At 39.2% G+C, this 17,078-nt stretch overlaps 1 protein-coding gene across 4 annotated transcripts in view; it reads right to left on the bottom strand.

Moving 5' to 3' along the window:
• Window positions 1–9,707: 9,707 nt before the first annotated feature.
• The window catches only part of LOC306873921 (MSL complex subunit 3-like), a 178,756-nt gene continuing 171,385 nt past the window's right edge, over window positions 9,708–17,078 (bottom strand). For 2 of the 4 annotated variants that reach the window (XM_079423483.1, XM_079423485.1), the window contains exon 13: window positions 9,710–10,562. In XM_079423483.1, coding sequence (XP_079279609.1) covers window positions 10,463–10,562 — 100 coding nt within the window. In that variant the 3' untranslated portion in view covers window positions 9,710–10,462. Of the gene's footprint in view, window positions 10,563–17,078 lie in introns of all 4 variants that reach the window. The other 2 variants (XM_079423486.1, XM_079423484.1) reach the window with 2 other exon arrangements.

The following is a 17,078-nucleotide window of genomic DNA, read 5'->3' as shown; positions in this document are numbered from 1 at the left end:
CTCCTCATTGAGAACTACTTGCGAACTATGACCAATTAATTACTAATCACAACAGTAATGTCTTAAAAGTGAACAAATAGGTTATTTTTGGAAACTAATTTATGAATATGATAATCCCCCTAATATGTCAGCTACAGGTTGAAATTGTGACTACTACTCTTACCAAAGGATGGATGTTCTCTGTTAATTTCAAACAAAAACATAGAATAATAATAAAAATAATTCATTTAAAAATTTTTATAATTACGAAGTGATCGAATTAGTTAACAATTATGAGCTCTAGTTTGTGTCAGTTCAGTATGCTTCAGACTCCAAAAGACCTATCGTTAGTGACAGTAGGCTGGGGAGGACTTTTTCTGAATATAAATAATGATGTTCTCTTGACAAAAACAATTCACATTCTTAATGAAGGCATCGACTCCATTTATATTGTGTGAAGCACAAAACTGCATATTCCAGATTACAGTGTCTGGTAAAATATCACTAGTGCCTCACACAAATGTATTACTGTGCACTCTGTGTCAGATTTAAATATGTTAACCTGTTAACCTTCCCCCTCCCATTTGGGGCCTCACAGGTGAAAATAACCTACCTAAATTAAAATGGTAACAGTTCCTGACAAAGTGTGCTACACAAATAAATTAGGTATCTTTGGAAAGAAGACACTCTAGGCTTTACTATCCATCATCCAGAGTTGATAATGCTCAAAAAGATAAAAAGTTATAGACACTGACGTGCCTTGAAAAATGTTTTTCCACACTGAATGTTTTTTTATTTCACATACAAATACATGAAATAAGTCCTGGAGCAATCCAGAAAAGTAATGGGTTGAAAGCCACGTGTCTCATGAGTTTATATTTCAAATTTGAAGACGATACCATGAAAAATTCGATTCCTGCAATATTTTTTCTGAAAATATTTATAGTCCCCCCAGCCCCCCTGTTTGAGGAAAAATAACCACCAGAATTGCAGTATTGCAGAATTATACAAACTATTTTAGTCATTATACATATTCATGACATGGTCATACAGTCAGTAATCGCACGCTGATGTGCTTCCATACAGATGATAATCATACAGATGGGCCATATAATCAATAATAGCTGATCATTGAATCACAATGATAGCCATTATAGAGTCGGTAATAAACACGCTGATGTCCGTCCATACATATGATAATCATGCAGATACGGCCACATTCCCCACACACACATATAAAAAATTTTGAAGAAAAAAAAAAAGGCAAAGGCAGATCGCTAAGTTACGCCCCGCTCAGATGACAGCGTGCGTCACGCGCTGGCAGGAGAGAGCGCCAAATTCAAATAAACTATATTCCGCTTTTCTGAGACTTTTTTTTTCGTGGACGGTCTCATTCTGTTTGTAAAACTGTATGCTACAACACGGTGTTGTTTTTTTACCACCAAGATGCTGTTTTTGAGCATAATTTATTCCATAATGGACGCGAACAATAACTCTCCCGAAGAAATGAAATGTAAACAAAGGAATATTCATCCTTATTACAACGTTATTGTTTTGTTGGACTAAAAGTGCTCGCTGGGATGTTGTTCTGTGGACCCTTACCTCTCTAACTAAACTTGTGGCTCGTTATTACAATGAATCTGGTACATACTGCTTTTTTATTCTGCATGTTTTGATGTGTACTGCTTACACAAATGTAGCAAATACATTCCTTATAAGCTTTCCATCAGAAAACAGCGATCTGTCGTCGATGCTTGAGGCTTAGACCTTCAGAATGATATATAGTTTGTCAAGAATAATGATATTCTTTCACGTTAAATTCATTCATAAACATTAAACTAGTGGGGAAAAAAACGCTTCAGTGCGTCGTCGCTCTGGCAAACATTAACAGGTTAAATAACTTATTAAATAACTGAGTGGTTAAGGTGTTTTTTTACTTTAAAATAATGGTCCAGGTCACTAGTTCCTGCAAGCTGACAAGGTATCGTTTGAGTAATTAGTGAGGGGTTAATGTAATTTTTCACTTTAAAGCTAAAGTGCTACTAAGGAACTACTAGTGATCTGGACCATTATTTTAAAGTGAAAAACACGTTAACCCCTCAGTTCAAAGTGCATGAAGGATGCTTCACCTTCACAGGATTTCCTAATTGCGCCAACAGGGGTTCCTGATTACAGCTCCTGTCGCACAGCAATAGTGCAAGGCATACCTGTCAGTCCTCCTGTTTTTCTCGGGATTCTCCCATATATTACCATTCTATCCCGCTATTATCCCATTTCAATATTTTCCAGTATTTCTTCCATGTTTTTAATCTTTCTATCAAAAAATTCCACTAGACGTATTTAATTTTTATATTCGAAAGCCAGAGGGCGCGCTCTTGCAGAAAGTCCAAAACAACTAATAATTTATGACATGCCAGGAAATCCCTAATATGGACAAAGGCATCCAGCTATCACTGTCACGGTTATGGTCTGTTTTTGTTATGTTTCTGTTTCCACAATTCCCTGAGTTCCCGTGTCTATTAGTTTCCATGGTTTTTGATTAATCACTCCACCTGTTTCTGTTCTCCCTAATTATGTTCCCTGTTTATAAGTCTTGTGTTCTCCCCTGGTCCTTTGTCTGCTATTGATTTGATTTGTGTTGCTGTATGTTGGATTTTTCCTGGATTTATGATTAAAAACCCTGTTGATTCTGCTCCTTCGTGCGCTTCATTTACTAGCAGCTACACGTAACAGAATAGCGGACCCTCAATGATATTTAGCGGCATTTTTCACTCCACTTTCCTGGCTGGACTCTGGTTCCCCACTTGGCTCTTCCTGCTCCGAGGTCCTCCCTGGCTGCTTCCACCATCTACTCCACCCTGGCCCAATGAACTGTGCCCCTTTACCATCGCCTGTCCCTCACCTGCCCCACGCCCGCCTCCTGAACTCTCCCTCCTCTGTTAGACTATTTATGTTGGCGAGAGGACGCGCCGTTCCGTAAGGGGGTGAACTGTCATTTCTGAGCTGTCTGCTGAAAGGGCTGTTTTGAAAACTGTGTGTATTTATCTGTGCTTGAACAGTCTGATACATAATCTGTTTCCTCTCTTGATACTGCCAGTGTGTCAACGTCTTCCTTCCAGAGCTCTTCAACCATCGTTCAGCGCTATATGAGAAGTACATCGCAGTTGCCGTCACCTTTTTCAATTCATACTTTCTCGTATGATGTTGAGTTGAGGCTTCGCAAAGCAAATGAGGTTTATGAACAAACAAACAAGGCTTTAAGTGTACCAAATGTGTAAATTAATTCACACATTTTGGAGAAAATTGCAGAGGCAATATTTGCTCTTAAAGCATACCCACACCCAGAGGAAATTGAAACTGTTGCTTCTGCACTTGTGTTGAAACATCCCTGCCTTACAGAGCCAAGTAAGGGCAAAGGATTTGATGGGTGGAAAATGCAAACTTGGCTATTACAGGTCCAAACTGCGATCAGCTGGTTGCCATAAAGTTGGTCTCAACAGGAAAAGAGGAGGGGGAGATGGTGAAGACAAGAAAAATACCATGAAAAGGGCCAAAGAGGAGAGGTTAATTACTTATCAGATCATCCTGCAGGCCAGTCTGATGATGCTCTGGAGGAAGAAAGACTTATTGTCAGACTTTGTCTCTCTGTGTCTCGTGTTTCCCCTCCTCTCGTGCCCATATTTGGTGTTCCTGTTCCTGTCCTCGTTCCCTTTAGTTATCAGTTCATTAGTTCCAGGTGTGTTGTTAATTATCTAGTTTAGTCCGTCCTTTATAAGCCCTGTGTTTCCCTGCCTCTGTGTGCTGTCTGAAAGTGTCATTCTGCGTTCGTCTTGCCTGTACGCCACGGCTCACGAAGTTGGTTATTAAAGGATTACCGTTTGTGAAGAACTCCTTGTCTCCTCATTCCCTTTCTCTGATGAAGAGTGACATAAGTGACGTAGAGGAACTAAAGAAGAGGACTAAAAATGAGATCCTCTTCAGTCAGAAAATGAGCCTGACATTTTCACTTCGACGAAAAGAGATTGTGGAAGTGGTGCAATGGTGTCTGAGGTGCTGGAACGATGGCCTGCCCTGTCTCTTCTTAATGAGGTAAAAGTAATAGTCTTAACAGGAAGTATTTAGCTGTAGTAGTCTTTAAAATTTAGGTTATTTTTGATGTTTTGTTGAACAATTTTATAGCTGAAGCCTATTTTTTCTCTCTCTTATCCTTTAAGGAATTTAAGCTATTATTTTATCCTTTTAGGGATTCTGTTCGTAAAGATACAATGTTGATTTCTTCAAATTGGTCTGATTCCAACTTTGTAGTTTACATTAACGGTTCCTCCAGCGAACGTTAAAATCAGTATATCTTAACAATTCGATTTATATTATTACGTGGCCAACGATAACGCAAACAAAACGCTAGTAGTTTATCAAATTTTGAGTGAGGTAACAAGGGGCAAAGTTTAATGTGAAAATTACACAAGACAAGGATTCTTTATAAATGAAAAAGTTTATTTGCTAATCTACGATAAAATACTAAACAAAAACACACACATACAAATATTCAAGAAATTAGTTATTGCAATTTGAAGAAAGTTTAAGTCTAGCAAGCTTTTGCTATTTCGTAAATTCAACCGGAGGAAGATAACAAGCAGAGATCTTTTTTTTTTTTTTTACTTTTGAGTTATCCTTGCAAAGATTTTTTTATTAAATCTTCATTTCCTGGAGTAATGCCTTAAGTGTTTCATTTAGGTCCAACATTACCACTTACATGGCTCAGTGGTAGATCTCTCAACCATCACACCAGAGACCCGAGTTCAAGCCTGGGTTGTGACACTTTGACTGCATACAGATCAATTCACCAGTTTCCAGCAAAAATATGGAGATTGTTTGTTTACTTGCTTTTCAAGTTGAGTCAACAGGTGATCTCCGGTTTACTTTCCCTTTCCTGTTTGGGAAACCTCCGGGGCTGCTGAGGTCATCGTTGCGTGATGCGTTTCTAGGAAAGCCCTCTGATGAGTGGTTGTTTTCCTGGTGACGCGAGAGTGATGACGCCTTGAAGTTGTTTAGAGTTTCTTGCGGCTTCAGGTTCTGACAGTTTCTTCAGTAAAACGAAGTGTTTGAGTTTGGATGATCAGCCTGATGTTAAGTCTGTGAGCGCTTCGCAGCGCGATCAGTGAGATGAAGCCAAAGGTTAGCAAGCAGCAAGCCTTTGTGTCACGGAGTTTTGACAGGCTGAATTCTGTCCTCCCACGGCACTTGATCCAATCAAATTGTCCCTGTAGGGCGGAGCCCCACCCATACTGTTTCCTTTGGACACAAAATTTAATCTAATCTGTGATCTTCCATGTGGGGAATATTTCTGTAAATTCTGTTAAAAATTTCATCTAATGAACAGGTGTGTGTATAATATACACTCGTCAGGTCATTCAATGTCCTGCATTTAAAATAAGCTTCGACAAGATACTAAACACTGCTATCTATTCAAAAGAAAGTTATAAGTTATATCCCTTGCTCTAATAGCAATGGGAATAAATGATCGTCCTTTAGAAATCCTCTATGTAAGTTTGTGTTTCTTTTGTTGTAAGAGAAGTTAAAACGCAGAAGAGCATGAAGCGAGTCATGGGACAGTCCCGTGTTGCAGGCTTAAGGTCAGTCAGCTAATTTAATCACTGTTTCCTGTTGGATAGATACAGCAGTTCCTGATCCATACATTGCGATCACGAGATTCCTCCACGGGTTGCAAGAGACTCTTTCAGCTCTGCATATAAAAATCTATTGTGGTTTTCTCGATCACATCAGTTTAATCATCCCTTTTCAGTAGATACCGAGAGGAAGTACTTATAGTGGGTTCGTGGAAATTTCCCCATGTAAATAAACTGCCATAGGCAAATAATGGGTTCGAGGGATCGTAGGGTGGATTTGGATCCTTTTTTCCCATTATTTAACTGGCCAATGGGACGGGTCAACTTACCCCCCTTTCCCGAGGGAATTCCGGAGTAATCTGGGTTTGGACATCTATAGGGGGCGATGTTGACCTTCTGATGTACCCCCCCCACCCTGCCACGAACCCTTTATTTGTCCTTTTGCCATTATTTTGCTGGGTAAAAGGGGTTGTCGCTCCCAAAACCCTACTATTTGTCCATGCTCCCATTAAATGAATGGGCATTGGTAGGATTCGCATCCCAGCGAGCTCCTATTTGTCCAACGCCCTACTGGTTCTATGGGCGGACCCCCGGTCCCACGAAGCCACATTGGGTGCGGATCGGCCCCTCTGCCCCAAAGACTCCCCACCCCGCCACCCCCGGTCCCACTATTTGTCCAATAACCCTCTATTTTTTACGGAACGTGTCCAAAAGTGGCCAGAGGGGGTGGGTGGGCGTGCCCAGCCCACGGGAGCTCACCGTTTTCATGACTCCGACTAAAGATGCTCCGATCGGCCCCAGGTCTCGGTGGGGCACATAGGGGGGCCCCACGAACCCCGCTGTAAAGTTTGGGACCCCTGGGACGTTTCTGAAAAAATCCCACTTGCCATTTATTTGAATGGGTTCGGCCTAGCGGTTTCGTGGACACTGCTCGCCAGGGCCGTAATCGAGCCGTAATTGGACTCTTGGACTCGGGCGGAAAAGTCTGGTGACCGTACGACCTTCTTTGGGGGTCAAAAGAGGGAGCGCGCGTCCACCAAACCGTTACGCGTTTAAATGGGAAGTGGGACGTCTCCCGTTCGGAGACGATAGGTAGTAGGACACTGAGATTTGAGATTCTTGCACCTCAGGGGCCCCTCACTCGCGGCCCCGAAGCACGAATCCAAAGGACCTCGGGAAAAAAGAAGTGACTCGCCCTAGGGCCCCGCGCTTTTGGTGACTCACTCGGGGGGGGCACCCTGTCGAGTTTCGGGCCAATTTAATTGAATTCAACGTTTTATGTGCTCTAATGTACATGGGGCCACTGGGTGGTGTTCCATGGGCACTAAACTGTAGGTATTACACAATATTTTCATTGCAGTTATGAAATATGACATGTTACTGTACCGTCCACGGACCATCTATGGAGGTACCGTCAAATAAGTTACAGGTGGTCAGGCACCATATGTGGTGAAGTTCACCAAAATCCAACTCCAAACTCCAACGTCAGAGACAATCATTTTTATGCAAATTATACAGTATTATGGCATGGAACTGACATAAATGGGTTCCGCTGAGGGTGCTGAGTACAGTAGATGTGTTTTCATTAACAATATTGCACATATTTACGTATCCACGGAAGCAGTATTGAGGGCCAGCTGAATAAATTGGAAATGGACATTTTCACATGAAGAAATGTCCATTTCCAATTTATTCAGCGCGCACTACGTACTGCTTCCGTGGACATTTACTTTTATGCAAATTATACAGTATTATGACAAGAAACTGACATGAATTCTTGCACCTCAGGGGGCCCTCACTCGCGGCCCCGAAGCACGAATCCAAAGGACCTCGGGAAAAAAAGTGACTCGCCCTAGGGCCCCGCGCTTTTGGCGGCTCACTTGGGGGGGTGGGGGGGGGGGGGGGGGTGTATGGGCACTAAACTGTAGGTAGTACACAATATTTTCATTGCAGTTATGAAATATGACATGTTACTGTACCGTCCACGGACCAGCTATGGAGGTACCATCAAATAAGTTACAGGTGGTCAGGCACCATATGTGGTGAAGTTCACCAAAATCCAACTCCAAATTCCAACGTCAGAGACAATCATTTTTATGCAAATCATACAGTATTATGGCATGGAACTGACATGAATGGGTTCCGCTGAGGGTGCTGAGTACAGTAGATGTGTTTTCATTAACAATATTGCACATATTTACGTATCCACGGAAGCAGTATTGAGGGCCAGCTGAATAAATTGGAAATGGACATTCACACATGAAAAAAATGTCCATTTCCAATTTATTCAGCGGGCCCTACTTACTGCTTCCGTGGACATTTATTTTTATGCAAATTATACAGTATTATGACAAGAAACTGACATGAATGGGTTACGCTGAGCGTGCTGAGTACAGTAATGTGTTTTCATTAACAATATTGCACATATTTACGTGTCCACGGAAGCAGTATTGAGGGCCAGCTGAATAAATTGGAAATGGACATTCACACATGAAAAAAATGTCCATTTCCAATTTATTCCGCGGGCCCTACGTACTGCTTCCATGGACATTAATTTTTATGCAAAATAAGATATTTTTTGTGCTCTAATGTACATGGGGCTGCTGGGTGGTGTTCCCTGGGCACTAAACTGTAGGTATTACACAATAATTTCATTGCAGTTATGAAATATGACATGTTACTGTACCGTCCACGGACCATCTATGGAGGCACCGTCAAATAAGTTACAGGTGGTCTTGCACCATATGTGGTGAAGTTCACCAAAATCCAACTCCAAATTCCAACGTCAGAGACAATCAATACTTTTTATGCAAATTATACAGTATTATGGCATGGAACTGACATCAATGGATTCCGCTGAGCGTGCTGAGTACAGTAGATGTGTTTTCATTAACAAAATTGCACATATTTACGTGTCCACGAAAGCAGTATTGAGGGCCAGCTGAATAAATTGGAAATGGACATTTTCGCATGAAATGCTGAGTACAGTAGATGTGTTTTCATTAACAATATTGCACATATTTACGTGTCCATGAAAGCAGTATGAAGGGCCAGCTGAATAAATTGAAAATGGACATTTTCACATGAAAAAATGTTCATTTCCAATTTATTCAACGGGCCCTAAGTACTGCTTCCGTGGACATTTATTTTTATGCAAATTATACAGTATTATGGAATGGAACTGACATGAATGGGTTCCGCTGAGCGTGCTGAGTACAGTAGATGTGTTTTCATCAACAATATTGCACATATCTACGTGTCCACGAAAGCAGTATGAAGGGCCAGCTGAATAAATTGAAAATGGACATTTTCACATGAAAAAATGTCCATTTCCAATTTATTCAGCGGGCCCTACGTACTGCTTCCATGGACATTAATTTTTATGCAAAATAAGATATTTTTTGTGCTCTAATGTACATGGGGCTTCTGGGTGGTGTTCCCTGGGCACTAAACTGTAGGTATTACACAATAATGTCATTGCAGTTATGAAATATGACGTGTTACTGTACCGTCCACGGACCATCTATGGAGCCACCGTCAAATAATAATTATTTTAAAAGGAAACTTAAATACCAACATATTCACTTAGGATTGGATTAAAGTGCGGATTTAAGGTAACTAAATTGCTAAACCTCCCATAAATAAATAAATCTCATTCAAATAATCTGATAACTTTTACTCAAATCTACAATAATGCTGATGTGCTTTAATGAGCTAACTTGACTTGCCAGAGTGGTGAATTTCATAATTAAAACAGCAAACAAAGCCATTAAGTGCATTATCTGTTAACTTTAAAGTTACTGGTATAGGTAAATGTAAAAATAAAACATGATAATGAATAATGTTTTGACAGTAACAAGGTCGCAAACGCTACTTTAAATAAAAAATGGGGCACTACCTTGCCTGTCATCACAGATGTTGAAAAAGCTATGAGCATGATAATTTAGATTTTTTAAGTACAAATTCAGTCATAAAAACAATTAACGTGTATAAAATAGTTTTGCACAATGTTTACACACAAGTGTTTACCTATTTTTTAAAGGTTTTTTCTAACATTTGAAATTAATGCCAGTGAGAGGCTGCAACAAAAGTATTTTCTTTGTACCAATCACAAGTTTCAAAGTCCTTTAATTACTGGAAACAAAAGTTTGAATAATGTATTGAGAAATTAAGCACCACCATAAGTGGTAGTGTGGCTGTAATAGATAATCTAAAAGACACCATAGAATTCACAGAAACAGGAAGACACGGCAATAATAAACTTAATCATTATAAATAATGGGGGGGGGGGGGCTAATATTGTTAAAACCCAGCCTTGTCCTATTTTCACAGAAAGAAAAGAGTTGAAACCTTTTACCACTGAGAACTTTATATACAGTAATGTACAAAAAAAGATTTATTTTATGAGTGAATGAATGACAAAGCAAATATCAGTGAAGCTCATAATTAAAAATGCATTATTAATACAATGTTACTACAACTATTCTGTGGGGCAAATGTGGACAAATGTGCAATAAACCTCTTGCTTTTGCGCAAATGCTTGTTTAAGTTCGTGCAGAGGAATTAGAGGGAAAGGACAAGCAAAATAAGGAAGTTCGAGGTAATGGTGGCGTCATATGACAGAAAAACTAGAAAATAAGAAAATTATAATTTTGCACAACTGAATTCAAAATGTTTTAAAATAAAACTAAACAATAACAAAAAAGATTGTCTTGAAAGTTTTGTCATATTGCAAATGAACAGTTAGAAATGGACAGGTGAAACACTTCAGGGAAATGTATAGAATTTGCAAGTAGAAAGAACATAGGCTCAACAGAGGAGCACAGCACAATATAAACTCTCTGTGTAAAGGATTCTTAGACGACTGAGCGTGGTTGCTTCATGCTGTAATGGGTTTCAGTTGCAGACACATATGCAGACTCTGGAAAGAAGTCCTCATGAAACTCTGCCAAAAACCTGAAAGATAACACAAAATAGTTTGAAGCGGAGAAGAAAATAACTGCTGGCCACATAAAAATTAAGGTACAATAATTACTTCTCATCCAAGGGTTAATAAGTTAAAAAACAAACTTTCATAGAAAGTGTGATGCAAAAATCAGGTACAACTTTTTAATAGCTTTCATTAATAAATCATTAAACATCATATAATGTTTAACAGATCATTAGTTAATATATATTCACATACCTAGAAAAATGAGATAATGTGCTTGTTAATGTTTACTGATAGCAAATTAGCTCAAAAAGGAAATGTACGTAAATAATTGCAATTAATTATGATTAATTACAATTATTTATATCAACCACCAGTAGTAACTGTAGCAGAATTAAATTGCCATCATCTAATCTGTTCGTCCAGCAGACATTCAGTGTAAGTTCATCTCAACTCTAGGAAAGGATATTTTCGTGGCCACAGAAAATACTTCCATAGAGTATTAATGCATTAGAGCATGTAGTAAGGATCAAAAATCGTAAAGGGTCATTAATTTGCAAGGCAGAATCAGAAACTCATGTAATTTGTACACAAGAGTTTAATTAACTAAACACTAACACAAACTAGTCTAACAAACAAACAAACATACAATCACTCATACATGGGGAAAGGGTAAATGAGAGTTGATGGATGAAACCATCAGGAAACCAGAGAATGAAGCTATGAAGAGAGTCAGTTAACCACCAGAGTAAAACCATCAGCACCGTTTATAATGAGGGCTATAGCTTATACTAAATCTCTGTTTTGTTTAGTTAAATGTACGATACTTGCATTGCCTTGGTCGTTGAACGAGTGTCTGGACGCAGTCTCGGATGAAAGTTCTGATGGTTTCAAGGTTTTGGACTCGCGATCACGTTCTTCCGGGTTGAAGAGTGATGAATTCCAAAGATGTCCTGACTCGATGGTGATTGGGAGTTTCTTCCCAGGTAGAAAGTGAAAAAGAGCTAAGAAAGAGATCTGCTGAGATCCGAGGATCTTTGGTTGAATGGAAAGTCAAGGCTGCAAGACCTGGCGCAAAACTTAAGGGTTGCTGAGGAGCTCACATCCTCCTCATCCTCTTAGGATCTAAAAGAACCGCAGAGGCGTCACTGATGTGAGAGCTTTATCTGCTATAGAGGTCACTCCTTTCGGGTGTCAGAGAGCCAATGGTGTCTTGAACTTTGGGGGGGAAAGTTTACGACTCCAGGCATGGTAATGTGCATATGTAACTGGATCAGAAGTTGAGATACAAACTAGTGAAGATTCTTAGAACAGTAATATGTTGCATAGGTATCAACATATAATATACACTTCTCAATTAGATCATCCGAAGATGAATTGATAGAGACCAAACATGGTATAAGTGAGGTGATATTAACTAGTGATCTATCATAAGCATGCATAAAACAGTATACAATACACAAGAACATATACAAAAACAGTAATAATATACACAATGACCTGAAGGATATGTGTTCATTCAAAGAAAGGTTTTTCTACTAATTAATTAGAGAAGAGTCCATTTTATGGGTATTGGGCCTCATTTAAGAAACGAACGTACGTCCGAAAATTGGCCATACGGTCGTTTCTATGCAAAACTTGGAATTTATCAATATGGACGCGAGCGGTGACTACGATCAAATCTCATGTCAGGTCTGAGCTCGTGTACACAAGTTTTTGAGTTAGCCTGAACTAGCGTGCAGCATAGAGAATTTCAGAGAATTGTATAATGACAGCATTTTGTTCATTTAGATTATTTTCCTAAACCGACAAACAAAGCTTTTTTTGTTGTTTTTCTTTTCCTTTCAGGACTTTAGCTATATGCGCAAATAGCAGCATAAACAGACCATGAGGAATCACACATCGTCGTATCACGCACCTGCAGCACTTCTGTGAATGGAGAAAAACAGAAATTAAAATAAATAAATAGGGCTACACGAAATATATGTATCTTAATTAACAGATTAACAAAAGAAAAGAAAAAAACTTTAGTTTTTGTGACACAATGCATTTTATTTGTTTTCTTTATATCTTTATTTTTTTTTATTTAACTGATCGGTGATTACGCAGGTGCCTCACACGCACACACACAACATTTCAGCGTTACTAACTTGACATTTCAGCCATTAATCAAACTAAAATGCAGTCAACAAACATAAAAGTTACACTGCACAATTTACAAGGTTCACTGTAAAAATCAGCGTGCAGCGCCGAAACAAACATTTATTGCACATGTGAAGGATGAGGTTTTACGTAGATATTGGAACACAAGAGAAGTACAAAGCCTTGTTTACATCATAGATAATAGTTTAGCAACCAAATGTTACATGGCAAAAATGTAAACATTTGGATGTCGAATGAGAGAGGCTTGTGAGCCCAATGCCATTTAGTTTCGCTTTAATACATTAATTTTAGCTTGACGTTGTATTATAATGAATGCCACTATAGCCTAATTTATGTTTTACTTCATAGTTTAATATAAAATTTTATAGCTACTAATTTTTTCATTCTTGTTTTGTAATACCGTTAAATTTAAAGAGTTTCTTGTGGATTAAGGAGAACTAAATCTATATAGTGTTTATAATGTTTATAAATGTTTTGTTATATTTACTGGTATTTAATATACATATAACTTAATGCCATTGTTTGCAATTATAAGGTTAAAGGAGTTATAAGGTTTCTATATTTGGAGTAAGATCAATTTCTCTTTCATGAGATTGCTTCCTCTTTTTGGCCGGGTTTCATTCCTCCGTGTCGTCAACTCTAGGGGCGAGGCTTCTAAACCAGGGTGTTTAGTTGACCTCTTGGGAATCTAGCCAGTAGTGGTATTTTATAAAGCACTATAGTTAATGTTTATCAAAAGATAACTGTAGTTAGAAAATGTGAGAAACTTTTTAGTAGCTACCATAACTGCTCCTATAACCAATTACAGTTTCTCTCCCTGTTGGAGGATGAATGAGTTTCACGAGTTCGCACTTACAAAAGGATTTAGCAAATAGTAAGCATATTTGGCATGCTGTCTTGAAGGAGGGCTCCGAGCTCAGAATACAGCCCAAACCCTACTGTAAAGCATAGTCAACATAGTAATCAATGCACATTATGTGGTAATATTATACTGTGCTGGACTTTATATTTCAGTTTATCATGACTTTTGATATTCATTTTGGGCTGTCAATTGGGACTGAGAGAATCCTCTTAGTCTCCACCTGGCTTCCTGTTTTAAGAGGAAGTAAGCAAAATGAGTTGTTCTCTGCAATGTGCTCCATGCAGTTCCTAACATCCAAGTCCACCTGGGTTTTCACAGCTCATTACGAATATGTAATGTCTGCAAGTAGGGCTGTCGCTAGTTGGGTGAAAGGTGGTGATGAATATATAGGGGCCTATGGCTGAGGGGAGCCCCCTGGTGATCTCAACCGAATGGCAGAGGCCAGCCTAAAATGACACTCAGGACAGTTGATGGGCCACTGCTGCTGGAAGCTTATCATTTGCACATTTTTTTTAAGCCTTGCCAATGTAGAACCTTGTCGAAACAAGAACACACACACACTATTTGCATATTTACAACTATTAACAGGACAGCACATTCCTGAGGAACTCCCCCCTTTTTCATTATCTGTAGTCGTAAAATTAATAAATGACCAGCACCGCGCTCAACATCCTGCTCTGCTCTCTTTAACGTCTCACGAGACCCCTAAAACAAGGAGAAATTTGAGGGAAACATTCCCATGACCTCCCGTTTCTCTCCTGCATTCCAAGAAGCGCGCCTTTTCTCTTTGGCAGAACAAAGAAAATCAGACCTTTATAAAGTATTTCAAAAGGACAAGTAATAATCGCTACTGCTATATAAGCAATATACTCCATAGACAATATATATATTCAGGTTGTATCTTTATTGTCATTTATAAGCTGTAATAATATTTGGACCGATGGTAGTTTCGAAATCTTTTGAAGTATAATTTTTCCTGGTGTTTAGTATCATATGCATGATGTGTTATTTCTAATCTTTAATTTGAACCCTTTTTGGTGTTTTAGCAGGAAAAGATATCAATATGTTGAGTTTAGTTTCATATGGATGGGCATGATAATTACAAATCAATGGTGCAACTGACATGGTGATATTATAAACGGTATGCATGTGATAATGCTTTATATAAGTCTTAACCAAACTTCTAGAGGTGATTTTCCACATGGTGATTTGAGTATGAAATAATTTACGCACGGAAAACTGAGCCGTGCGGGGCGGAAGGAAGAATCCGATTGTGTCAGTCGCCCGTGGGTGGATCCCAAATCGGGTCGTTTAAATGGACACAAAAGCTTTGTTCATGGTTTGTCTTGCTTGCTCGTGCGCTGATCTGTTTGAAACTTTGGCTCCTCATCTGGTCGTGCTGTTAAGCGCTCTCAGCCATATACCATCTGGCAAGCAACCACTTCATCAAAGTTGCGAACAAAGAAACTTTAACATTTGAAGCCGTAAGAACTGAACCAAACTTGCTAAGCGCATCATTACGTCACAGAAAAGGCAACCGCCAATTGCAAGAGGGCATCCCCAGTGACATCACGCAACAACGTCAGTCACAGTCTCGGAGGCTTCCCTTGGACCACGTGGGAACACCAGATCAGCCGTCAACTCAACTCAAAGCAAGTAATCAAACAATTACCTTCATATCTTGCTGAACCTGGGTTGCATTTATCTTTAACAGTAAAGATAAGTTCTCTGTTCGTGGTTGGCACCTCTGGTTGACCTTTTGAAATAGTAAATAGCGTTATCTTTTAACTGTCTTCAAATCGCAATTTATTGCCTGCAGCGTAGCGTGTATGTGTGTGTTTGGTTTTATTTAGTTTAGTTCATGTATCATAGGTTAGTAGAATATTAAATAAACTCTCTCATTTATAAAGAAATCTTCTGTCTTCTGTTGTGTAATATTCATGTTAAAACCTTTGCCCAGAGCCTGCTACCTGTGCTCAGAAATTTGCCCAAACAATTCTGTGTTATTGTCGTGACCATGAAATAAACCGAATTGTCAAGATATACTGATTTTAATGCTTGCTGGACAAGTCGTTAATGAGGTATCGTTGAAAAAGTATAAATTAGACTTTTTTTTATTAATATCAATTAATCAAGTCAATATTAAAACCTTACGATTCGATTTCCCTAAAATTAAGATCATAAAATAAGAGCTAACTTTACACCAATTTAAACATTCAAAGAGTTTAAAGCATTCAAACACAAGACCCGAAAAAAACTCAACTGAGTACTCGCACTGTGTTCGGTGTGCACACAGAGAGCCGCGTCTCACAGACAACAAACACTGAACCAAGCTCTCCTTCGCGCGTCCTCCTGCACCTGAACGTATAAATAGCTTGAACTAAATTTCCAGTTTGAACAAGTTAGATGTGTATCATTATATTGGATGCATTGTATCTTGAAGTGACCGCGCCTAATTTACTAGCTGCTGTCTGTGTCTTCGATGTTAATCCAAGAAAATGAAAGAGAGAAAATCACTCTGCTCTTGACTGAATTACTTTGTAGTTTTAACAAGAATTAATCTAGCTAGGGCTGCACGATTAATCGAAAAAAAAAAAATCACGATCTCGATTCATACATAAATGCGATCTCATTTCTAAATGACGGCGATTCACTTCCGTGTATTTCCCTGCATTCAGGCGTTATTGGTCACACTCACACAGTAACAAAACACTATTAATTCACCAAACAATCATAAATCTCTATCACTTTTCTCCTCTCCCTCATTGGCCACGTTCCGCTGTCACTGACTCGGTTTAGGTCTGCCGCCTTGTTACACGTCACGTGTAACAAGGCGGCAGACCTAAACCGAGTCAATAGGCACGTTCGCAGAATGATCACCGTATGACATCAAAGTACCACGAGAGCGGTAAGAAAGCAGTCGGATCCTATGCATTCAAATCGCTCTTGCGGTACTTTGATGTCATACAGTGATCATTCTGCGCAGCGCTGCTTCAATGGGGCATCAGCATCAACGGGGCATCAGCATCAACGCTTGACGGAGGGCGTGTCTGAAGCTTAGTGCTGACCAGAGCCGCTGAGAAACAGACTTGCGACACGCTTTGATCTCAGCGCCGCGCGGTCACGTGGTTCATGGAGCTCTCAATAGTTCCAAGCAACTCTGCGCTGTCAATAGGTTTGAATGGGATTAATCGGGTCAGACAACAACAGCGGGTATACTTGCAGCATTTTCCGGCAAATATTAACACAAAACGTCCATTGATTAATTCGTTTAATACACTGATAGTAGCATTTTGTCTGTGGAGTTTAAATGGAAATAATATTAATGGGTTTTTCTTGTTTAACTATGGAGGAGTAAAAACATAGTACAATGCAACACACAGGATAAGGCGGTTACATTTCTTTGTATGCAAAGTATAAATAGTGTAAACTGCTTAAAGATTGGAGACTTGAGGCATGACTTTGTGAGGCATGTAAAATGTGTTATTGTATTAATATATATTTCTTCATCTATGGT

This window comes from Barbus barbus, assembly GCF_936440315.1.
Source record: "Barbus barbus genome assembly, chromosome: 8".
NCBI lineage: Eukaryota > Metazoa > Chordata > Actinopteri > Cypriniformes > Cyprinidae > Barbus > Barbus barbus.
Note: the sequence above shows the minus strand (reverse complement) of the source record. Positions and strands in the feature narration are given on the sequence as shown.